Source organism: Aquarana catesbeiana, linkage group LG08 (assembly GCF_042186555.1).
Source record: "Aquarana catesbeiana isolate 2022-GZ linkage group LG08, ASM4218655v1, whole genome shotgun sequence".
Lineage (NCBI taxonomy): Eukaryota > Metazoa > Chordata > Amphibia > Anura > Ranidae > Aquarana > Aquarana catesbeiana.
Window position 1 is genome coordinate 205,487,271 of NC_133331.1, and position 26,308 is coordinate 205,513,578.

Sequence of the window (26,308 nt, forward strand, 5' to 3'; positions counted from 1 at the left end):
CACTTTGTCCCAGACTAAAAAAAAAAAAAAGGCTATAAAAATAAAAGTGCACTTCTCCTTAAAAATAATCCAAGAGTGTTTTGTGTTCGTTTGCGTGGAATGTCAAGTTGCAAAGGGCCCTCCTGGGTTTATAGCCCCTAATACATATAAGATGTTGGTTGATCAAGTGCTAGGACTTCTTGCTGTCACTTTGACCTAGGTGCTGCTCAGTTGCAGGACAGGTGGGAAGTGGGAGGCATTATTCATGATGTCCCAAATATTCTCCCGGTTTGTAATATCCAGGTGGTTTAAACAGTAGTGATGAGCCATTGTTCAGATGCCAAATCTGAAACCTTTTGAAGTCTACAAGAGCCAAATCTTAGAAATCTGTAATGGCCATTTTCTAGGCTAATATAAGGGATTGTCCAAAGCAACATAAAGCATTCCTTTGAAATTCTGTTTGGTGCTAAGCAGTGATTTTACTAGTGCTTAAAGAGAAACATTAAAAATGCAAAATTCCTTCAAATAACTTGCCTGGTGGATCTCCTTAACCTGCCTGTGAGTAGGCATCTTGACACTCAGTAAGAGCATGCAGCACCAATCTGGAGTCTTGGGATATGGTAAAGTACTCATATTCATTTTCACAAAGCAATAGTAAGCCCTGCTTTGCAGGAAATCTTTGGGTACGTAACATAAAATTAGGTAGTTATATTAACTATTTTAAAATGTTTCTTTCCATATGAGCCATAATACTGTGGAATTGTTTCCCCAACAACTGTTTTTAGCAGACACTACAGGCACAGATACAGGCTGTACTGTAAACAGGCAAACATCTACATACACGGGAGATATTTATCTGCCAAATGATTTGTATTTCTGTTTATTGAGTTCTGAGAGTTACACAGTTTGGTAACACAGTACAGTCCCGTCTGACAGAGGAGACCTGATTTTACTCTGATGCAGTTAAAGTGTTTTTTTAAATAACAAACATTTCTATACTTACCTACTTTGCAATGAAATTGCACAGAGCGTCCCAGACCTCCTCTTCTCGGGTCCCCCACCAGCGCTCCAGGCTCCTCCTTTGTGTCCAGTCCCCCCACGGGAATTCGCTTCCCATGGGGGCACTTGTGCATGCTCGATCCATTGACACAGACAGCGGGATTCGGCCCTGCCCCCCGCTCCCTAGTCACTGGCTTTGATTGACAGCAGCGGGAGCCAATGGCTCCCAGTGCCCCAGCACAGCCAGTAAGACCCTGAAGTGAGGGGAGAGAAGAGCTGCAGACGTGCACAGCATTGGATCGAATGAGGGCTCAGGTAAATAAAAGGAGGGGGAGTGATGGGGGATACTGATGCCTAAACATTTTTTACCTTAACCACTTGTCCACTGGGCACTTATACCCCCTTCCTAACCAGGCCAATTTTCATCTTTCAGCGCTCTCACACTTTGAATGCCAATTACTCAGCAACACTGTACCTATATGAAATTTGCATCCTTTTTTCATACAAGTAGCGCTTTCTTTTGGTGGTATTTAAACAGGAGTTTTGCCCGCCCCTTTAAAAATTAAAAGTCAGCAGCTACACATACTGTAGCTGCTGACTTTTAACATTAGGACACTTACCTGTTCTGGAGTCCAGTGATGTCAGCACCGCAGCCAATGTTTACATCGGCTGGTCGAGTGCTGCTATCGCCATTGCTGGTAAGGGAACCCAGCAGTTTAGCCTTTTGGCTTCATGGCCGGGTCCCTACTGTGCATGCGTGAAGCGCGCTGCACTCTCTCACTGGCCTGGCAGAAGGGGAGGGAGGAGGGAGGCCGAGCTGCTGATGTACTTCGCCGTGGCCTGGTCTCCTGTAAGTTGGGACAGGGTACCTGTAAAAAACAGGTACCACCCCCCACCCCCCCACCCCACCTCCGAAAGATGCTAAATGTGGCACCGGAGGGGGGGAGTAATCAGATAATAATAGATTTTAAAAAATGGATTAAAAAAAAGGCATTTTCTTTGTTTCTGTTATAAAAATTTGCAAATTAGTCATTTTCCTTCATAAATGTTGACTAAAATTTATACTGCTCTTTGGTGCTAATCAATCATTAATCTCATTTCTTGAGACACTAACAAGCCAAGAAAGTATAAATACACCCCAAATGACCTCTTTTTGGAAAGTAGAAAGTTCAAGGTATTTAGTAAGAGGCATGGTGAGTTTTTTGAAGTTGTAATTTTTTCCCACAATTCTTTGCAAAATGAAGATTTTTTTTTTCTCACAAAATTGTCATATTACCAGGTTATTTCTCTCACACAGCATATGCATACTTGCAACTACACCCCAAAACACATTCTGCTACTCCTCCTGAGTATGGCGATGTGTGAGACTTTTTCACAGCCTACCACATACAGAGGCCCAACATGCAGGGAGCACCGTTATGTGTTCTAGGGACATATATTACACATCTAATTTCCGGACAACCTATCACACTTTTAAATGGCCTGGACCACCAGGACAATATAAAGGCCCACAAAATGACCCCATTTTGGAAAGCAAACACTCCAACGTATATTCTATGAAGCATTTTATAAGGCAACGTATATTCTATGATTCTTTTGAACATGTAATTTTTTTTTCCACAAGTTTTTGGAAAATGTGGAAATAAAATGAAAACACATTTTTCACGCATTTTTTTATGCATTTTTTGCACATTTTTACAGCACTGATGAGCACTGATGAAGATCCACTGATAGGGTGGCACTGATGAGCACTCACTGATGGGCACTGATGTGCACTATTAGGCACTGCTGAGCACTAATAGGGCACTGTAGTGGCACTGATTAGCACTTTAGAGGCACTGTTGATCAGTTTAGTGGCACTGATGGGCACTTTGGTGGTACTAATGAGCTCACACTAATGGCACTGTAGGTCACTGATGTGCATTGTAGGGCACTTATGAGCACTGATGGCACTGATGTGCACTGTAGAGTACTTATGTGCACTGATAAACACTCACTGATGGGCACTGTAGGGCACCGATGAGCACTGTAGTGGCACTGTAGGGCACTGATGAGCACTGTAGTGGCACCATAGGAACTGATGACACTGTGATGGCACTGATGGCACTATAGCAGCACTGATGGCACTTTAGGGGCGCTGAACTGGGCATGATGCCGTTTTGTTAACAAGTGATCGCTCCATCAGTGAACTGAGCAATCACGTAGTAAAGGGGCGCTGTGATTGGCCCTTTACCCCGATCCATGATGTGCTGGGTCCCGAAGATGCGCAAAAAGTGCAAGCATGGGAGGCTGTCATATGATGGCCTCCCAGAACTAGCCGACCGCACAGTAGCGGCTATAGCATGGTCGGCAAGTGATTAATACAAGGAATACATTAAAGTATAACTATTGGCAAAACCTTTTTCTTTTTTGGATAATAGAGTGGGGAGAGATTAGAATGCTTGTCAGTTTTTATTGCTGCCTGTGCCCTGTTAGGGAGATTCACCCTCTCTATTTGTCATGTTTACCATTATCATTGAAAGCAGAAGTAAAAGAAAATCCCAAATTTCGGGCTGTCCCTAGAAAAGTAATAGAGGGGAAATCTTCCAATGGGCACACTAGTTCTAATGACCCAGGGGTCCCCACAGAATTCTCTCAATTTACAGGTATTTCTTCTTGTCTATTGAACAGAAAGTGAAGGGAAATCTTCGCAATGGGACACAGATGTTGAAAAAAAAATCCGGCAGGGGTTATAACCCTCCCTTATTCGGTCCAAAATGAAAACAAAAAGTTTTACCTATATTGTAGTTCTACTTTAAGGTAAAAACATGTTTAGGCTTTATAACCACTTTAAGTCTTGTCCCTTTCCAGTCTGTAACTGGTCAATGAAATAAGAAGCTTCAGAATTATTCTCCTGTAATTTAACATTATTGCATCCATCCTTAATGGGCAAATACAATTATTTTTTGTTAGGGTTTACACATCACAGAATAGAATGTATCCTTTGTGTCACTCGCAGTTGACAGACAGCTTTCCCTAAGGCCTCATTCACACCTGCGTGTTACAAAAATGCATGCAGAAACATGCGTTTTTGCGCATGTTCCCAGTAAGCGTGGAAAATGTGCATCATGCTTGCAGTGCCAATAATGGTTAACAGCACACCAAATGTGGCTAGGAGATGTGTGGCAAAATGCACATTTAAAAATGTGCAAACCAGAACGTGGCAAAATGTTTGGTGGGCTACTGCACAGAGGGGGAACCACAGAGTGCAGAACCAGAAATAAACATACAATGAAAGACCGATCATGCAGGGAGGCCATTGACACTTAATAGACTGCACAGAGGGGGAACTACAGAGGGCAGACAAACAAATAGAACGCAAATATTGTGCAAGCATAAGGTTCAATATACAAAAGGGTGTAGCGTTAACCCTTAACAGGCAATGCAAAAGTTCGTGAAAAAAGAAACACAACCATATAACAGGGAACAGGGCATCTGCCCTTAGCTGGCTGTACCAAGTGGAATATATTAGTAAAGAAATGGGTGAAAATATAGTATAATATGATATATGGAACTATAATGCATACATTTTTTTTTTTAAATGTAAAAAATGACATGATCACAGAAATAGAAATGATTGTAAAAACATAATATTAATAAGTACTATAGATACTGAATTAAAAATGATAAATAAATATATGTATATATAAGACATTTATATGGGAATACCTTTACTAGGGATTCTAAACGTAAGTACTCTATAATAGATGCATATTATCCATTAGTGACTAATCAGAATATTTTCTGAACCCGTCCACCTCCCCAATCTAAAAACAATAAACATACGTATATATAAATAGGGAGATGAAAATACAAGATTAAAAGTAATAAGGTAGGGATCCTTAAAAAAGGTAACTAAAAACCAGATATATACCATGTGCGCATAAAAACGCACGTACATGAAACCACCAAAAAGACCAACAATCGATACATAAGTATATACAAATACATGCATTGTGTGCAAAACACATAGGATATGGGGAAAAGGAAAGGGTCATGCGTCTACCTGCAAACGTACATGGCTCCATTGAGCAAAACCATAGATAAATTCATTTATGTATATAGGCACCTATGTGCTGTATAAAATAGCACAAATATCAAAAATGCATGGGACTATGAACCAAAAGGATGAGGGGATCCGGTTATACAGACAGCATGAGGATAAAGAAACTGCATGAAAAACAAAAATGGTTACATAATCTGGTGAATCTCAATGTCCTCATTGAGACCTTTGGGTTCTAGTGTGCCTAGAGTATAGATTCAAAGGGTTTTCTGTTGGCATAACCTGCTGAATCGCTCTGACAGAGAATACTGAGCTGGGATAGATTGTATGTGGAAAATAAAAGACAATCAGCACAGTCACTATTACAAAACTGACAAAACTAATACAGAATACCATAAACGCTCTGTGACATATAAATCTAATGTACATAAATCACAAGCAAATCAACTCTGCTCAATCTGTGAATTCCTAGTTGTGCCCAGCTCTGTTAGGCATTTTCATTCCACCCCTCTAAGATAGGATACAAATAAAGATGCAGCGCAACTAAAACAGTGTCTCTTAAATAAATGAGTCTCAAATGATGAAACAAAAAGGTCCCTAAATATGTATGTGTGGCCAACCACCAGTGAATTCCAGACATCACAGCCTTCTCTTCAACAGATCACCCACATGCATAACACCCAGTGAACTATATGCGCTCACCTACTGGGCTGGACCTTTAATCAATAGTCAAGGTCAAACGCACTTTTGCCCCTCTAGGGCTATACTACAACCAGCTCCTGGCTCCCAGTAACAACCACAGGCACGACTCATGGACTGGAACTTCTGTTCGACATCCTCCTCTCCGTGTGACATGTACTCACGCAAAAGGAAAAAACAATAGTTTGGTATACGTTTTAAAACAATTTATTAGAATCTAAAATGGGACACTCACAAACAAATGCACTCTCAGTGCCATGTTCTGTGCATAGTATAAAAGTAAACCACCTTACCACAGGGTCTCCGCACCACCAAGTGGGGGCATCAAATGTGCTGACTTGACTTTGTTCCTATGCACGTCAAACCTCCTGTCTTTTCTGATCCTCCCCTTCTTCCACAGTCCCCAATCCATCTCCTGATAGTACAGAGCTTTGGGGGGCACTCTGCACATGCTCAGTTTGGTGTGTATTGCTAGAGAGTTTTTTTTTTTTTTTGGGAGGGTGCATGTGATCGGCACAGGGCCAATCAGCACGGTCCAGAGAGAGAGTTAGGAGTCATGCAGCCTCATAGGATAGTCAGATGAGAATGAAAACTCCTCCTACAAGCTTTAACCAGTGCTCGGCTGGACACTGATAGAAGTCACAAGACTGCTATATACTGATGATCAGAAAAGGTATTTAGCAGTTTATATTTACTAAAATAATTGTACCGTGGCAGACCAGATAAAGTGAATGCAGGGTCCTGGGTTTAGTAACACTTTAAGTCATGGGTGCTCAACCTGTGGCCCTCCAGCTGTTGCTGAACTACAAGTCCCATCATGCCTTTGTCTTTGGAAGTCATGCTTTTAACTATCAGCCTTGCAGTGCCTCATGAGGCTTGTAGTTCTGCAACAGCTGGAGGACCACAGGTTGAGCACCCATGCCTGAAGCCCCTGTGAGGACTTTCAATGAAACTCAAAAAAATGGCTGGACATGCTATATTCATCACTACCCTCCTCCACAGAACAGCAGTGTTCACCAAACCTCTTTCTCAGGGTCCTAATTAGGGATGAGTTGAACACCCCCCGGTTCGGTTCGCACCAGAACCTGCGACCGGACCGAAAATTTGCACGAATGTTAGAACCCCATTGACGTCTATGGGACTCGAACTTTCAAAATCAAAAGTGCTCATTTTAAAGGCTCATTTGCATGGTATTGTCCTAAAAAGGGTTTGGGGACCCGGGTCCTGCCCCAGGGGACATGTATCAATGCAAAAAAAAGTTTTAAAAACGGCAGTGATTTTAATGATGCTTAAAGTAAAAAAAAAAAAAAAAAGTGAAATATTCCTTTAAATATCATACCTGGGGGGTGTCTATAGTATGCCTGTGAAGTGGCGCGTGTTTCCTGTGCTTAGAACAGTCCCTGCACAAAATGACATTTTTAAAGGAATAAAAGTCATTTAAAACTGCACGCGGCTTTAATGTAATGTCGGGTCCTGGCAATATGGATGAAAATCAGTGAGAGAAACAATGGGTACCCCCCAGTCCATTACCAGGCCCTTTGGGTCTTGTATGGATATTAAGGGGAACCCCGCACCCAAATTAAAAAAGGAAAGGTGTGGGGCCCCTAGGCCCTATATACTCTGAACAGCAGAATACAGGCGGTGCAAACAAGACAGGGACTGTAGGTTTGTTGCTAAGTATAATCTGTTTGTAATTTTGAACTGGTACATTTTTAACGTGTTTAGCTCCAGCCAAAAAAATCTATTTTAAGCTTTTTGGAAAACATAGGGACAGGTTATCACCCCTGTGACATTTATTTTGCTGTCTGTGCTCCTCTTCAGAAGATTTCACCTCACTTTTTGTCCCAATGACAAATGTTTTTTGAAAATTTGGGGTTTTTAGTGAAACAAGGATTGGTGATAAAGCATCAGTGTAAAGGAGAAAAGTTTTTCCCATATTAACTCTTACAGGAGAGAATTTCCCTTTCTAGGGGTAGATTTCATCTCACTTCCTGTTGTCTCCTTCCGTTTGCAAGTAGGAGTCGTTTGTAAGTTGGATGTTTGAAAGTAGGGGCCTGCCCTACATACTCAGCAGAAATTTGGGCCTTATGTGTTGTTGTGGCCACAACACTGTAAGCCCTCACAGGGCCCTGCTGTGAAATATTAGATCAAGAATTGTAATTACATGCCTCTGTTAAACAGGGGCAGAAAAATTGGGCCTTTGGTGGTGGTGGTGGTGCTGATGCCACAACACTGTAAGTCCTCACAGTTACTCTTGGTGGGCGCAGAAACGGGCCCTGCTGTGAAATATTAGATCAAGAATTCTAATTACATGTCCCTGTTGAACAGGGGCTGAAAAATTGGGCCTTAGGCACTGGTGCTGGTGCCACAACACTGCAACCCCTCACAGATACTCTAGTTGGAGCGCAGGAACTAACCCTGCTGCAAAGAATTGCATCAAAAATTGTAATTACACGCCCCTATTAAACAGGGGCTGAGAAATTGGGCCTTAGGCACTGGTGCTGGTGCCACAACACTGCAACCCCTCACAGATACTCTAGTTGGAGTGCAGGAACTAGCCCTGCTGCAAAGAATTGCATCAAAAATTGTAATTGCACGCCCCTGTTAAACAGGGGCTGAAAAATTGGGCCTTAGGAACTGGTGGCGGCGCCCAGAACCAAAAATGTTCTTACAAGCTATCCGCATGATCATTGAGGAGGAAGAGGATAATTACTCAGCATAACAGGATAGTCACTCAGCATCAGCATAGGCAGTCTTTGAAGGGATCTGACATTTCAAAAAAAATTATTCGGTTACATCAGCATCAGGTGCTTAATAGCTGGTGGTGATCCAAGACTGATTCATTTTTGTGAAGGTCAGTCGATCGACCGAGTCGGTGAACAGACGCACCCTGTGATCGGTTCTGAAGCCTCCAGCAGCACTGAATGTGCGTTCCGAAAGAACGCTGGATGCAGGACAGGCCAGTAGCTCAATTGCATACTGTGCAAGCTCTGGCCAGTGATCCATCCTCAAGACCCAGCAACCCAGAGGATTTTCGGTGGGAAAGGTGTCCAAGTCAGATCTTGCCCCTAGGTATTCCTGCACCATGTAAAACAGACGCTGGCGATGGTTGCTGGAACCGATCATACCTTGGGGCTGCTGACTAAAAAATTGTCTGAACGCATCGGTCAGACGGCCACCTTCTCCGCCGCTCCTTCTTTGACTGACCGAAGCCTCAGCAGCACGTTGTCCAGAAACAGGAGTTTGTAACCTCCCAGTCTCTGGGAACGCGTTGCACAGACCTTTCTGCAAGGCCTCCCGAAGATGTTTCATCCTCTGCTCCCTCTGCGACGGCAAGATAAGGTCCGCAACCTTACCCTTGTAACGTGGATGAAGGAGGGTTGACAGCCAGTATTGTTCCTTCTCCTTGATAGCACGAATACGAGGATCCTTCCGCAGCCTTTGCAGGATCAGGGAGGCCATGCAGCGTAGGTTTGCTGAGGCATTCGGTCCGGAGTCCTCTGGGTCACTAAGGACGACATGATCCACAGCCACCTCCTCCCAGCCACGTACAAGTCCATGGGTTTCATGGGACTGTAAATGATCCCTTAAAGACTGCTGCTGATGCTGAGTGCCAGGCTTCACCTCCATACTGACACAATCCTCCTCCTCCTCGTCCTCTTCCTGTGTGATCAGCGGGCATGCAGGAACACTGTCTGGATAAAGGAGGCCTTGAGAGCTAAAGAAGTCCTCCTTTTCCTGCCTCTGTTCTGCCTCAAGTGCCCTGTCCATTATTCCACGCAGCGTGTGCTCCAACAGGTGGACAAGGGGGACAGTGTCACTGATTCATGCACTGTCACTGCTCACCATCCTCGTGGCCTCCTCAAATGGTGACAGGACAGTGCTTGCATCCCTGATCATGGCCCACTGGCATGGGAAAAAAAAAACAAGCTCCCCTGACCCTGTCCTGGTGCCATAGTCGCACAGGTACTCATTGATGGCCCTCTGCTGCGTGTGCAGCCACTGCAGCATGGCCAACGTTGAGTTCCACCTGGTGGGCATGTCACAGATTAGGCGGTTCTTGGGCAGGTTAAATTCCTTCTGGAGGTCTGCCAGCCGAGCACTGGCATTATATGACCTGCGGAAATGCACACACACTTTCCTGGCCTGCCTCAGGACATCTTGTAAGCCCAGGTACCTGCACAAGAACCGCTGCACCACCAAGTTAAGGACGTGACCCAAAAGTGCACATGGGTCATTTGTCCCTGTCGGAAGGCGGAGAGGAGGTTTGTGTCATTGTCGCAAACCACCATTCCTGCCTTAAGTTGGCGTGGCATCAACCACCTCTGAACCTGCCCCTGCAGAGCTGACAGAACCTCTGCCCCAGTGTGGCTCCTGTCCCCCAAGCACACCAGCTCAAGCACCGCATGGCATCTTTTGGCCTGTGTACTTGCGTAGCCCCTTGAACGCCTACGGAGCACCGCTGGTTCCGAGGAAAAAACACAGGAAGAGGCCATGGAGGAAGAAGAAGAGGATTGGGTGGAGGAGAGAGGTGTGTCAGAATCACTAGTAGTGGAATTTTGGAGGCGTGGTGGCAGAACAACCTCCAACACTACTGAACCTTGTCCTGCATCCTTCCCAGCTGCCAGCAGAGTCACCCAATGCGCCGTGAAACTTAGGTAACATCCCTGTCCATGCCTGCTGGACCATGAGTCAGCGGTAATATGCACCTTACCGCTGGCCGCCCTGTCCAACGAGGCCAAGACAATGCCTTCCACATGCCGGTAGAGAGTCGGAATCGCCTTTCGTGAGAAAAAGTGGCGTTTGGGAACCTGCCACTGAGGAACCGCACATTCCACAAACTCACGGAAGGGGGCAGAGTATACCAACTAAAAAGGTAGCAGTTGAAGTGCTAGCAATTTTGCCAAGCTAGCATTCAACCGTTGGGCATGTGGATGGCTGGGAGCGAACTTCTTTTTGCGGTGCAGCAGCTGGGGCAGGGAAATTTGCCTGGTACAATCTGACGTCGGTGTACCGATAGCAGATTGCCCGCAAGTACTTGGCTGTGACACACCTAATTCTACACCTTCATTCCTCTCAGTGCAGGTCTCAGAGAGGTCTGAAGGTATAGTGGGGTTGGAGATCCCAGCTGATGAGGAGTAAGGAGAGGTCCTCTTTGTTTTTTGGTGTGGGTCTTTTAGGTACGCTTGCCAACGAACTGTATGACAGGTCAACATATGCCTGGTCAAGCATGTGGTGCCCAAGCGGGAGATGTTTTGGCCACGCGAAATACGCTTGAGACATATGTTGCAAATAGCAGCGGTGCGATCTGATGCACTCGTCTCAAACAAGGCCCACACCAAAGAACTTTTGGAATAACGTGCAGAGACAGCAGCGCCCTGCACATGCGGAGCACTGAGGTGTGATGCAGTCAGTGTGCTGCCCTTAGGCTGGCCCCTGGAGGGCATCCTGCCTCATTGGTTATGTGCCTCCTCCTCTCTCCTATCAGGCACCCATGTTGAGTGAGTGACCTCATCATCCCCTCCCTCCTCATCACTGGAGCAAACCTGGCAGTATGCTGCAGCAGGGGGAACATGACTGCCAGATTGCTGTCCTTCTTGGGCACCCCCTCTGTCCGTGCTCACATTACTGGCTTCATCTAGCTCAGTATCATCATCAGAGCCTTCTAAACGCTGGGCATCCTCCTGAAGCATGTACCCAACACTGTGTTCAAACAGTTCGAGGGACACCTCAGGAGGACATGGTGGGGCTAGGGAAGGAGTCACTGATGCCATTGAGCCGATGGAAGAGGCCGCGTTGGCAACTGCTTTGCCAGACAAAATACCCTGAGCATGGCTGAGGGAGGATGAGGACGGCTTGGTCATCCACTCGACCAAGTCTTCCGCATGTTGCGGCTCAACGCGGACAGCTGCCGAAAAAAAGGCCAAGCGTGTCCCACGGCCACGTGCTAATGAGGATGCACTGTGTCCACGACCAGCACTGTTGCCTCTACACACAGAGCCTGCTTTGCCCTCTTTTATTGGCTTGTGACTGTCTGCCTCTCCTTGTTGGCCTTTCAGACATACTAATGGCCTGCAGTGAGATGTAGCTTGCACTAAGCTGGGATATATATATATATATATATACTGATACTGCAGCTTGCAAAATCAACTGCCTGCCTGTAGTATTATTAGTATGAGAACACTACCAATCTTCTACAGGTAGCTTTAGCTGAACACTGTGCAGAGGTCGCACTACACTAACTTGTAGCTTTAGCTGAACACTGTGCAGAGATCGCACTACACTAACTTGTAGCTTTAGCTGAACACTGTGCAGAGGTCGCACTACACTAACTTGTAGCTTTAGCTGAACACTGTGCAGAGGTTGAACTACACTAACTTGTAGCTTTAGCTGAACACTGTGCAGAGATCGCACTACATTAACTTGTAGCTTTAGCTGAACACTGTGCAGAGGTTGCACTACACTGACGTGTAAATAAAGTAGCTGCCTGTGGTAGTGATAGGATCAGGAAAACACCACCAACCTTCTGCAGGTAGCTTTAGCTGAACACTGTGCAGTGGTCGCACTACACTAACATGTAAATAATGTAGCTGCCTGCGGTAGTGATAGGATCAGGAAAACAACACCAACCTTCTACAGGTAGCTTTAGCTGAACACTGTGCAGAGGTCGCACTACACTAACTTGTAGCTTTAGCTGAACACTGTGCAGAGGTCGCACTACACTAACTTGTAGCTTTAGCTGAACACTGTGCAGAGGTCGCACTACACTAACTTGTAGCTTTAGCTGAACACTGTGCAGAGGTCACACTACACTAATGTGTAAATAATGCAGCTGCCTGCGGTAGTGATAGGATCAGGAAAACACCACCAACCTTCTACAGGTAGCTTTAGCTGAACACTGTGCAGTGGTCGCACTACACTAACGTGTAAATAATGTAGCTGCCTGCGGTAGTGATAGGATCAGGAAAACAACAACAACCTTCTACAGGTAGCTTTAGCTGAACACTGTGCAGAGGTCGCATTACACTAACTTGTAGCTTTAGCTGAACACTGTGCAGAGGTCGCACTACACTAACTTGTAGCTTTAGCTGAACGCTGTGCAGAGGTCACACTACACTAACTTGTAGCTTTAGCTGAACGCTGTGCAGAGGTCGCACTACACTAACTTGTAGCTTTAGCTGAACACTGTGCAGAGGTTGCACTACACTAACTTGTAGGTTTAGCTGAACACTGTGTAGAGGTCGCCCTACACTAACGTGTAAATAATGTAGCTGCCTGCAGTAGTGATAGGATCAGGAAACCACCACCAACCTTCTACAGGTAGCTTTAGCTGAACACTGTGCAGTGGTCGCACTACACTAATGTGTAAATAATGTAGCTGCCTGCGGTAGTGATAGGATCAGGAAAACAACACCAACCTTCTACAGGTAGCTTTAGCTTAACACTGTGCAGAGGTCGCACTACACTAACTTGTAGCTTTAGCTGAACAATGTGCAGAGATCGCACTACACTAACTTGTAGCTTTAGCTGAACACTGTGCAGAGATCACACTACACTAACTTGTAGCTTTAGCTGAACACTGTGCAGAGGTCGCACTACACTAACTTGTAGCTTTAGCTGAACACTGTGCAGAGGTCGCGCTACACTAACTTGTAGCTTTAGCTGAACACTGTCCAGAGGTCGCGCTACACTAACTTGTAGCTTTAGCTGAACACTGTGCAGAGGTCGCACTACACTAACTTGTAGCTTTAGCTGAACACTGTGCAGAGGTCGCACTACACTAACTTGTAGCTTTAGCTGAACACTGTGCAGAGGTCGCACTACACTATCTTGTAGCTTTAGCTGAGCACTGTGCAAAGGTCGCACTACACTAACTTGTAGCTTTAGCTAAACACTATGCAGAAGTCGCACTACACTAACTTGTAGCTTTAGCTGAACACTGTGCAGAGATCGCACTACACTAACTTGTAGCTTTAGCTGAACACTGTGCAGAGTTCTCACTACACTAACTTGTAGCTTCAGCTGAACACTGTGCAGAGGTCGCACTACACTAAAAAATAATGTAGCTGCCTGCAGTAGTGATAGGATCAGAAAAACGCCACCAATCTTCTACAGGTAGCTTTAGCTGAACACTGTGCAGAGGTCGCACCGCACTAACTGTAAATACTGTAGCTAATAGGACTAATAGGATCAGAAGAACACCAGCAATTTTCTTCAAATAGTGTAACAACACCTGCCTGCCTGCCTGTCAGTAGGAAGTAGCTAAACTGAATACAGTATATATATATATATATATATATATATATATATATACACAACATCCACTGTAAGTGCAGCTAACTGACTGACTGTCCTGACTAATCTATCTAACTTAAATCAAATGACACTGTCTCTCTGTCTCTGTCTCTCAACGCTGGAACACACTACACAGGGCCGACATGCAGGCGGCCTTATATAGTGTGGGGCGTGTACTAAACCCCCTGAGCCATAATTGGCCAAAGCCACCCTGGCTTTGGCCAATTACAGCTCTCTGTACAGACGACGCTGTGATTGGCCAAGCATGCGGGTCATAGTGCATGCTTGGCCAATCATCAGCCAGCAATGCACTGTGATGCCGCAGTGAATTATGGGCCGTGACACGCCACTTGAATTTGGCGCAAATGGCCTATAGCGTTCGCCATGGGTTCGACTCGAACACGAAGCTCATCCCTAGTCCTAATAGTACGACCCACATAAAAGGGGCCGCACGGGCAGTCAAGACAATAAACCAAATACTAAGTGTAACATTATGTAAAATTGTGTGATTTCATGAGTCTTGCCATTCTCAGTGAATTGCCTTTGACCATTCTGTACATGTTTGCATGTTAAGCATTTAGGATTTTTTACATTTAAACATGCCTTTCAGATGGAACAGAGTAGGTACTGACTCCACATACGACATCTTACTGGGAGCAACTTTGCTTTTCACGTTGGAAGCTTTCCTATAGGTGAACAGAGGTTTGGGAGGAATAGCTGCCTTGAAGTGGGGGTCCTGAGGTAGACTGGACCAATGTTTTCTGATGATACTTTCCATTTTCCGGAGGGGACCGTGAAGCTGAGTGATAAATCTGGTGGTGGGATTATCATTATTAGATGCTGCTTTGGAAGTCCTTTCATAGGTCAAGTAAAGAGAATATGCATCCCCTATCAGTGTGGGAAGGTAACTCTTTTCTAGGAACTTGGCTTTTAGAAGTGAACTCTGTTCAATATACTCTTCTTCCTTAGTGCAATTGTTCTTCAGTCGACAAAATTGGCTTTTTGGAATGTTGTTCATCCACTTAGGGTGGTGCAAGCTGTTAATGTAGGAAGGAGTTTCTTGCTGTGGGCTTCACATTCTTGGTTATGATGTTGTGATCCCTGTGGCCCAACTCTAAATCCAAGAAGGCTAAAGAATGGGCCTCACCTACAGAAGTAAAGGATAGTCCAAAATCATTGTGGTTATATTGGCCAAAAAAAGCCTGGACTAGGGACTCAGAGCCATCCCAAATGATCACCACCTCATCTATGTATCTGCCTAGAACACTAAGTGAGCCGAATAGGTGCTGTTGGACCAGATGTAAGAATTTTCCTACAGCCCCAGTATATCTAAGAAAATGAAATACAGTAACACAAGATCTTGGCCATTTGTTTTGGAGAAATTGGGTGTTTGTGGTGGAGGCAGGACATGCTTAGTGTTGCTACATAGAAGTATTTCTTGCAGACAATATTCTGCTCTGATTTATGCTCCTTATCCTTGACTGGGTAAAAGATAAAATATAATAACATTTGGTGTCTTAAATTCTAACCACCTCTCATTCAGTCTATAGGATTTTGTTTAAACACAGACATCTCTGCAAACTACATCCTGTAGGATTTTGCTGAATAAGACTGTAGCACTGGAGATATTTTCATAAGAAGCTTAATTTAACTCTTTAATTTTCAGAGTGTTAATTGAGAGACAACGTTGCTATAGATGAGAAGCAGCAGATCACTTCACTTCATCCTTGCCATTCTTACACCCAAGAAAGCATTTGACAGCTTTACAAGAGAAGTGAAAATCAATATGCAGTTACTTACAAGCATTCAGTATGCAGATGGTGTAGGCAGCCCTTCAACTGACAGATAAATGGCTTTTAGGAAGTATTAAAATAAAGTAGGCCAGATGAGTACTATCAAGGAAGAAGTATATGCTGGAAAGGTTCCCTCGTGTGATTTATTTAATTTATATAATGTATTCTCTATGTGCAGCACTTGAAACAATATACGTGGATCTTATCTTTGCATTGTGTGACCCTAAAGTTTGCATCCTAGTTGTGTAATGCAGAGATTCTATCCTAAATGACAAGGCCTATAAACATTGATTTAATGACAGTTCCTTGTTGTGTTAATGGCTAATTCCTGCTTATGGTCCACTTCATGTAACAATGCATGTCTTAATGAACGGTGTGTGTTTTATTTTGGTCAAACTCTTTGTCAGTCTATGAAAACACTGATATTACATTTAGAGGGACATAGCTGAAATACAGAGACAGATAGATAGATAGATAGATAGATAGATAGATAGATAGATAGATAGATAGATAGATAGATAGATAGATAGATAGATAGATAGATAGATAGACAGAGTAATAGACAGGGGAATGAGGATTCAGGATCATAACAAATGCAGTTATTGATCAACGTAAATGATTATTTTTAACTTCAGCAAACATGAAACCATTTAGCAGAATACATAATGGGCCGAGTGAGCAGGGAGTGACTCACTAGTGGTTAACTAAACAGGTGCTAAGTTGGAGCAATAATGCAAAACAGGTTCAGGATGGCAAAGCACATGCATACACTGCAGAGTGAGATTATGAAAAACTCCACACACTGACTTTTCACAGCAATGTGTCTGTGACTCAATCAGGGTAACATGGCTGCATAGCACATTCTCTGTAAGACTGCAGCTAAAAATCACTACGTCAGTAAAACAATACAGAACACAACTTTTTGTGATTATTCTCATAGACAGCATCACTCACATTGAAATCAGGTGTAGCTCTGATAAAAAGCAGGGCCAGTGCAAGGATTTTTGTCTACACAGGCGAAGGTGCATTTTCCCACCACCGCCCTCCCAAATGTAACCCCCCTACACCCATATATGCAGAATATGTAATGAGGGGATGGGTTTATTCACTCTCTACATCCCCTCACTGTCTACAGCCACGTTTTGTCATAAATCCTGTTACCCAAATACCCCTTCCAGTACAAACTCTCCCTTAAACAAAAATCTCCCCTCCCCAGTACAAATCCATATCTCCCAACTGTATCAGTTTTGGTGGGACCTTCTCAAGATTTGAACAAATTCCTGCTGTCCCATAAATTCAGGCTGAGTTCTGGAACCCAGTGCCGGAACATGTTCCGGCACTTGTGTAGCACCCTCTACCTTAGGTAAGTAGATGCTAGAGTAGTGTTTGTGTTTTACTGTCAGTGCAGGTAAATTTAGGCAGGCCTAGCTGTGAGCTAGGCCTGTTTGTTTTTGATTTGGGGGCAGGGGAGTGGTTTAGTGTAGCAGCAGGTGACAGACATGTACTTTATCTCTCTGGCGCCTCCTCTGTTTTCAGTGAGAAGGTTCTGGAAAAGAGGCAGGGCAGAGGGCTGGAGTGACATGGGGTGTATTTGGGAGCCCTGACCAATCCTCAACTAGGATTGGCAGGGGGCAGGCCTCCTATATATACCCATGGTCAGCCTGCTGTGGGAGGAGTTGTCGGGTGGAAGAAATGAGATGATGGCTTGTTAGACTGTCGTGGTCTGATGGAACCCCCTTTCTGGGGGGGTAAACTCAGGCCTGGAGCTCAGGAGCTGGGAGGGAAACTCTCTCTACATGGTCATTGAGAGGTGTCCTGGAACAGGAGCAGGAACAGTTGGAAGCACGGCCAGGAAAGTCATTCAGGAGGGATCCATGCCGGGGTCGGTGAGTGAGAATCACAGTGAGAAGCTCTGGGAGAGGCATGCCAGGACTGGATGTGGAGCCACAGGGAGAGACTGTGATGTTGTTGAAGTCAAGTCGCTGCAGCCAGGAGGGTTGGCAGGATTTGCATCGGATGTGCTGGGAGCAGTAGTCCACAAAGTATCAGTTAGCACAACTATCCTTTTCATCTAAAATGGTTGCTACTACAGAGGGGATTGCAGACCCCAGCCTGCAAATGGCTACTAGGTAAATGTTAGGACTTATTCAGAGTGAGGCCCAGCCATGTGCTAACGGGGACAGGAATCTAGAACTGGACAGTGAAGGAAAGCAAGTGATCTCAAATAGTGTGCTGGAGCAGATGTGCAGTAGAAGAAACTGTCAGTTTTGATTCAATTACCTTTATTTCAATTAAGAGGTATTCATCATTTGGGCATCCCATGTCCCTTTTCCCCATTCAAGTTTAATCCCCTAAAAAAAAAAAACAACAACAAAAACAAGCAAGAGACTGTTCATTGTCTGGAGAAAGTGTGCCTAAAATTGATGTCTGACCAAGCAGGGTGATGTGTGGATGTTGAAACACGCAGCGACCCCACAGGGGCACCACTACACTTGGTTCCACTAACTTGCCTTGCAGGGGTGCATTAGGCCACATTACCATCTCATGATTTGGAACTCCAAATCGTGTGGCAATCGCTGCACAACCTGCAATGCATGTTTGGGTGCCATTATCTTTTCAAAGCACCCCTAATGCAACGCGATTCTGTCGCGATTGTCACACGTCAGGATCGTAGCAAAATGCGCCTTTTAAAATCATGTGAGGCTTATCACCTGATAGGAGCAGGAGCTTCTTTGCTGGTGACAAATGCGTATAGAGTAGCCCATTTAAGTGAATGGGCTGGACCTATGTGACACACAGAATTGTGTGAGAATTGAGCTGTCAAAATTCCAGCTATGCAATATGTGAATGAGGCTTTAGTGTGGGCACCCAAAGCACTTACCCTGCATCTCTTGCAGGGTGTCCAGGGTCCCAGATGCCGAAATTGTTCCCTCTGTGGCAGGTGGCATATCTCTGATTGGGCGGCTAAGACGATATGTGCTGGGGTGCTTTGGGAGGGGAGAGGACTTGTGTGAGAAGGTGGGGTGAGGGGGTTTCAAATCTGACCCTCCCAGCACAAGGCCTCTCCCTCCCAATGTATCCCCCCAGTACATATCCTCTTACCACCCCCCATCACTCCTGCAAGTGTAAAGCCTTAATACCTGCCCCCTCCACCCCCTTTCCTTGTTACTGTGTCCCCCTCCTCTAAATTCATTCATATGAAACACAAACCTCAGATCAGCAGCAGCTCTTGCAGTGCAATGTCCCTCCTCCCTGGCTCCTCATACTCCTGTCTGTGTACAGACCCCTGCTCTCAAGCATCTGCCTCTGCAGGAAGGGTGGGCACAGCAGCCCTCCCCTGGACACTCACCCTCAATAGCACCAGTTCACACACAGATCTCCTGGCTGACTCAGGCTTTCCCCTTGGTGGGACCAAACAATTTGAATTTAATCAGATACCTGTTGTAGACTCATGGGCATCCTGGTACCCTGCCAGGGTCTAAATGAATATTAGAATTCTCAACCAGGCAGGTTGAGGGGCTCCAGGGGGTTTGCATAATGCAGAGGAAACTGGCTTTTCAGTGTCCCCATTGTTTTCTAAAGTCCGTTTTGGGACCTGGAGCCTGGAAATTTCTAAGAATCAATTCAAAAGCATTACTCATCACCCAGTCTAGAACCACTATATCTTTCCCATATTGATATAATCGCTCTAGTTTTCGTTTTCCTAATGCTGGAGCAGTCAGTAGGCACAACCACCACATCTTGTATGCTCTGAGGAAGAATGCATAGTTATAGTCTACTTTAATGATTTCCAGCTGATGAAAAATTTTATTGCTTGCACAAGCATGAGGGCTATGTTGTTCAGTTCTCCATTTAAATTAATCTTTTTGTTCTAAAAGCACCAAGAAAATAAAAATGTTGAATACATTTGCATGCTAACATCTCTGCAAAATTCTGTTCTTTTTTGCCTCTACTGGAAAATATATGTGTCATCGTAGGACAAGCAAAAGTCAGACAGATTACTGGCCATTTTCCAAGGGGTTTAAAACATAAGTAATTTTACATTACATCATAAATAAAAATTGGCTTCAGAAAAGACAATGTGAGCATCCCTGACACTGCTGTGTTTCTTCTACTACCTCATTATTGTATCCAAATTTCTGAACCCAGCTTTCCTTTAGATAACAGAATGAGTAGGTGTTCCTGACAAACCATACTTTGGTTACCTAATGTTATACTTCTTGTTGTTGGCAGGTCTCTCTCCTTCGTCACCACTCTCAGCTGTTTCTCCTTCCTCCTCCTTAGCCTTATGTTTTATGTGATTGATGTGAGACACTGGTGGGGAGGACAGCCATTCATCTACCCAGGTATAATAGCCATGTTCCACTGGACAATAATTCCATGATATCAGTGTAACATGCATTTTTTATAGATATGATTTAAAAGGGAGATATACAGTATCCAATATATATACTGTATATACATGGCATGTCTGAAGATGTTTGCTACAAACAAAGAAAATAACTATTGAGCAAGACATTTTTGGGAGTGCAGTGACTCATTGAAATGGAATAGCGGTGGGAGAATGGAGCCTGCCTGTTCCCAGCACCCGGTATACAAGACTTGCAGATTTGCAGTCCACCCTTTTTCCTTGTTGACATATATATATATATATATATATATATATATATATATATATATATATATATATTTAAATCAAAAAAGCAGCACACAAACCATAAATATGCATAAACATTGAACAGCAGGCAAGAGATATGAAATTATTAAGCTGCCAAAAATTCCCTTTTCACCTAATGTGCATGAAAAATGGAAAATGTTATACTTATCTGACAGTAATTTTCCTTTCCTGATGCAAAGCATGACAGCATACACGTATGGGATAGGCTCCGCCTCTCGCCCAATCAGGACTGGTTATACTATATTTTAATGAGTCGCCTCCCCCTAGATGGCATTCTCGTAACTATACTCAAATGCGAGGACCATAAGGGAGGGACCTGTATGCTGTCATGCTTTGCATCAGGAAAGTAAAATTACCATCAGGTAAGTATAACATTTTCCGTTTTCCTGACACAAAGCATGACAGCATACACGTATGGGATGTAGCACGCCCAAAAGAACCACAAGGGAGGGTATGCTGAAGTAATTTTATTGACTATCCATTCCACTTAATATAGAACGACCAAACTCTACGGTCATTAATGCTGCTGGATCTACTCTAAAATGAGTCAGGAATGTGTGATATGTTAACCATGTGGCAGCTCTGCAAATAACTTCTGGGGATACACCCTTGAATTGGGTGAGGTTTGAGGTTTGTACCCCAAAGCTTGAATGTCCAATATCCTTCTACTTGAAGTGATTGCAGTGAGGAAAACTGCTTTCATCGTGATGTCCCCTCACGATGTTTGAGTTTTTAGGAAAGATGATTGAGACAACATGCCCAGCACTACATGTAAGTCCCACGGGGGTACAAACGACCTCGACTGATTTCGGACTCTGTAGCAAGCCCTCAAGAATTGTCGCACAAACTGGTGTGTAGCCCATCTCACTCCTGTTAGCGCTGACAGGGTCGAGACCTGCACCCCCAGAGTATTTGTTTGTAGGCCCATCCCCTGCTTGTAAGAATTCCAATATCTGTGCCTCCTGTGGCACTAGGGAATCAAAACCTCTGGATTTTGAGAATACGTCAAATCTTTCCCATATCTTTGAATAAGTTTTGTTAGTCGTTGCTGCTCTTGCTTTTATCAATGTTTCGATGACTGAGGCTGAACAGCCTGCGTCTCCTAATCTCTGCCTCTCAACTTTCAGGCTACCAGATGAAGCTTGGTAGGGTTCCTGTGCCACACCTGACCCTGTTGGAAGAGATTTGGAATTTCTGGTAATAGATTTGGGGATTCTATTGCCAAGGCTTGTAGTAATGGGAACCATGGCCTGTGTGGCCACATAGGTATTATTGCTATCACCATCCCTGGGTGTTTGCGTATCCTGTTCAGTAATCTGGAGATTATCGCTGTGGGTGGAAACACATACGCCAACGTGCAGGTCCATTTGGAGCTGAGTGCATCCACAGCTTCTGCCTGTGGAAACCTTGCCCTTGCAAGGAATTGTCTGCATTTGTTGTTGGCCAGAGATGCCATTGAGTCGAGGTCTGGCTGACCCCACTGATAGCAAATCCATTGAGACACTGTTTGGTCTAGTGTCCACTCGTTGTCCAACGTTTTCCTGCCCAATACATCTGTTAGATAATTCTGCGGGGCTGGAATGTACACAGCTGTTAGATTCGTTAGATTCTGTTGTGCCCAATTCATGATCGGTGATACCTCTGCTAGAAGTGTTCGACTCCGTGTTCTTTCCGGGCGGTGTACGTATGCTACCGCCGCTTTGTTGTCCATTTGGAGTGAGACGCTTGTACCTTTTATCTGGCTCTCGAACGCTTTTAGTGCTTGGAAGGGTGCTCTTAGCTCTATTACGTTGGAGACCTCTCTCCTTCTGGTTTTCCATCGGCCCTGGGATAAGTGCCCATTGCAGTGTGCTCCCCAGCCCATTGCCGATGCATCCGAAGTTACCACTATTGGTGTCGGTGGATTTTGTTGGTGACAGTTTGCTAAGTTGGTCAGCTTCTGCCAGAAATTGAGGGAATGTTTCATTAACGGTGACAGTCTGATCCGCTGCTGTGTGGATCTGCCCTTCTTCCACTGCCTTTTTTGTTCTCATTTGCCAGTGGGCCCATTTTACCATTGGGATTGTGGCTGCTAATGAACCTAGCAGCCTGAGACAGTGGGAAGCCGAGAGGTATGACCAGGTTGCTGTTTTCTCCAGTCGGGAGATTAATGCTGCTGCCTTCTCAGGAGGGAGTTCGACCATATTCTTTTCGGTGTCCAAAATGGCTCCCAAGAACAGCATTCCTCATGTGGGTATTGGTTGACTTTTCTGCCAGTTGATAATCCAACCTAAATCTGACAAAGTTCTAACTAACATCTTCCGATGTTCTATTAACTCTTGATGCCTCCGGGCTACTAGGAGGACGTCATCCAGATAATGGAACACTCGCAAGCCTTGTTTGCTTAAGTTGGCTATGGCTGGGAGTAATACCTTGGAGAACGTTCTCGGAGATGTTGACAGGCCAAACGGTAAGCATACAAACTGAAAGTGGTTATCCAGTATTAAAAAGCGCAAGTATTTGTGGCACTGTTGATGGACTGGGACAAGTAGATACGCGTCCTTCAAGTCCAGAGACAACATCCATTCCTCCTGTCCAATGGCTTGTATGACCGTTTGTAGGGATTCCGTTCGGAACTTCTGGACCCTTATGTACTGGTTCAACTCTTGGAGGTCTAATACTGGTCTTAGATTGCCTGTTTTTTTCTTGATTAAGAAAAGAGGAGAATAGAATCCTTGATATCTTTCTCGATTCGGGACCGGCTCTATCGCTCTTTTCTGTCAAATTGACTGGACATACTTGAGAACTATTCGCGTTTTGTGTTGCATCGCGGAAGCTTTGTGCGGGTAAACTGGGGTAGTTCTGGAGGGATCAAAAATTCCCAACGATGGCCCTCCTGGATTACCTTCATGGCCCAAGGGTCTTTGATTTGTTCCGTCCAAACTTGCGCAAATTGGAGTAATCAGAAACCAACCGGGCCAGTTTGGATGGAGGGACCCTCAAAAGGGTTTCTGCGTTGTGTCCTGCTTTGCTTTGTTCACCCGTGTTACTGACGCTTGAGGGTTTCTCCAACCCCTTCTGAAGTTTCTGTTTGTTCCAAACGATCTTCTGTCTCCTTGTTTATTTGGGATGTGCCTTCTCTCTGGTTGACATTGGCGTCTGGGTTTCCGGTCTTGCAGAATTAACCCTGAGTTGCCCCCCGTCACCTTCGAGATAGCCGACTCTAGTTTGCTACTGAACAAGGCCTTTCCATCGAAAGGAATACGGCACCAATTGGTTTTCAATGTTCCGTCTGCTGTCCATGGCTTGAGCCATAGCGCTCTTCTCGCCATTACGGAAGACAGCATTACTCTGGCCGAAGTCCGCAACATATCGATTGCAGCTTTGCCTACAAAGTCTCCTGCCATCCTAATTTCGCCTAGTATCTTTGTTACAAACGTGTTTCCTGTGTCTGCTGCCACTTCTGTTTCCGCATTTTCTGCCCAAATTGTTACGGCTTTGGCTACTGGCTTGCAGGCACTCCTTGCGATCGTATAGACCTTTTTTAATTCCATGTCCATTTTCCTTTCTGATACGTCCTTAAAGGAGACTGCATCATCCATTGGCAGTGTAACATGCCTAGCTAGTCTGATGACAGCTGTGTCCACTAATGGTGGTTCTTCCCATGCCTGGAATTTCTTGTCCTTAAAGGGGTACATCTTCTCAAACTTGTTTGACAGAGATGGTTTTCTATCGGCTTTCTTCCATTCATCATACACGACTTCTCTTACTTCCTCAATCAAAGAAAAAGAGAGTGTCATCTTTTTTAATTGTGGGTAATATTTCCTGACTTTCGTAGGCTGTGTGATTTCCTCTTCCCACTCGAGAGCTTCCCTTATTGCTCTCACTAGGGGTTGTACTAGAGCGAAGTCAAACCCAGCAAATGATTCCTCTCCTGTCAGAGATTCATCCTCTGAGCCTGACGCTAGTGATGGCTCTTTTGGGGCATCTTTTTGCGCCAGTTGTGGGCTGGCTACCATTCCAGATGGTGTAGCCTCGCCCGACACTTCCTGGAGGGAGTCTCTCACTGTTTGCTTGATTAATGACATCATTTATGCCTTTTCTGCTTCTTTGTTGCAGCTTCCAACAGGCATGCCCGGCATAAAACCTTTCTAGGTAATGCCCTGAGGCCGCATCCTAGACATTGGTGCCAGCTCTCTTGTGGGACTTTGAATGGGTTATAGCTGAGCTCGGGCTTCTGTCTGACCGTTTTGAGGAACGGTATTGGCTGTGAGGGCTGCAAAAATGTTTATATTTCATTAGACCAACGCTCTCTTTTTAATACCTTTATTACCTACTTACCTAACCCTCATCTTATACTGTGTGGCTGGTCTCTGGGAGAACTCATGGTGTTCTGAGAAACTGAAAATAGAGACATTTGTGCTATAGCCTCTGAGTGCTGGAGATAGCAATTTTTAGGAGTATGTCTTACCTCTGTAGACGTATTCACTCCGCACAGCACAAACAGGCAATCTGTTTTAAATAGGACATTTCAGTTTGCTATGAAATGTTTACTGTTTCTCCCCCCCCCTTCCTGCAGCTTTTGGTTCCCTTCTTACCTGGTGTCCATTGTGTCCACTCCTTCCTGCTTGTGCACCATTCCGCTGAAAGTTTCAGATTATATGGGAGGTTCTAGCCCACACTCAGGTGTCTGCTAAACACTTATAGCATTTTCAGCCTGTTCCGGTGAACCGGAAGTCGGCCCGACACCATCTTGGTACACCTCCGCAGGCCGAAAGTCCGTTGGCCGCCATTTTGGAAGAGGACACTGTCCTGCTGTTATGTCCCCTCTGTTTGTTAGCCTCCTAGCCATTCGGCGGGTGTTTCAAGCCCCTCGTTTTCTAAGGGGGGTTGCCTTGTATTATGGGAGTAGTGCCAGCAATTGGGAACTATGCTGCCCGAATACGTGGGGGTTTTATGTCCTGCCTGCGACCAGAGACCAGAATCCCAGTCCCCCAGCATCTGTGCCTGGGGGGGATCTCCCTCGTATGGAGGATTTACCACCGAACAGAGGGGCTTCTCTACAGGAAAGAGGCTGAACCTGTGCAGTTGGCCAGATGAACCCGGCAAAGTGAGAGTAAAAATAAAAATTTCTGTAGTTATAACCGTCCGAGCGTTTGAGGGAAAAACAAGAGAATGCCGCCTAGGGGGAGGCGACTCATTTAAATATAGTATAACCAGTCCTGATTGGGCGAGAGGTGGAGCCTATCCCATACGTGTATGCTGTCATGCTTTGTATCAGGAAGAATGATATGCTTGTGTTCTGAAAGGGAGCAATGGACTGATATCAATAGATGCTAACTAAATTTTCGTTAACACATGAGAAAAGTGGAACATTCTGTTGAGCAATTCCAACTTTTACTTTTTCTCATTGATGTCTTATATATGTTCACGCTAAAATAGCTTAACTGTTGTCTGCAGCTAAAAAAAAAAACTGCAAGCAAAATTGACTAGCTTCTGAAATTGAAGGCTGTGTACAGAAACGCAAAAAAAGGCCTGAAGCCTGAGATGGTTCTTTCAATATACATCCAGAAACTGAAATTTCAGCTTTGGATGGACCCTTTCAACCCCCCCGCCCCATGAAATTTAAACACCTTACAGAAACATTCGCCTTTTCTTGAATAAAAGAACAAAGTCTTTTCTAAAAACAAAATAAGTCATTTCTATTATTATTATTATGTCAATACAAATTTTATATAGTACCGGGATAATGCGCATTGCTTTACAAAAAAAAAAAAAGAGACAGTACAGTTACAATGGAGGGTTAGGAGAGCCCTGCTCATGAAAGCTTGAAATCTAATAGTG

General features: G+C 44.7%; 1 protein-coding gene across 1 annotated transcript in view; it reads left to right on the forward strand.

The window, feature by feature from the left end:
- LOC141106724 (heparan-alpha-glucosaminide N-acetyltransferase-like) overlaps positions 1-26,308 on the forward strand; it is a 645,511-nt gene that overhangs the window by 614,651 nt on the left and 4,552 nt on the right. The window contains exon 17 of the mRNA XM_073597659.1: positions 20,041-20,153. Within this exon, the coding sequence (XP_073453760.1) occupies positions 20,041-20,153 (113 nt within the window). The remainder of the gene's footprint in view (positions 1-20,040; positions 20,154-26,308) is intronic.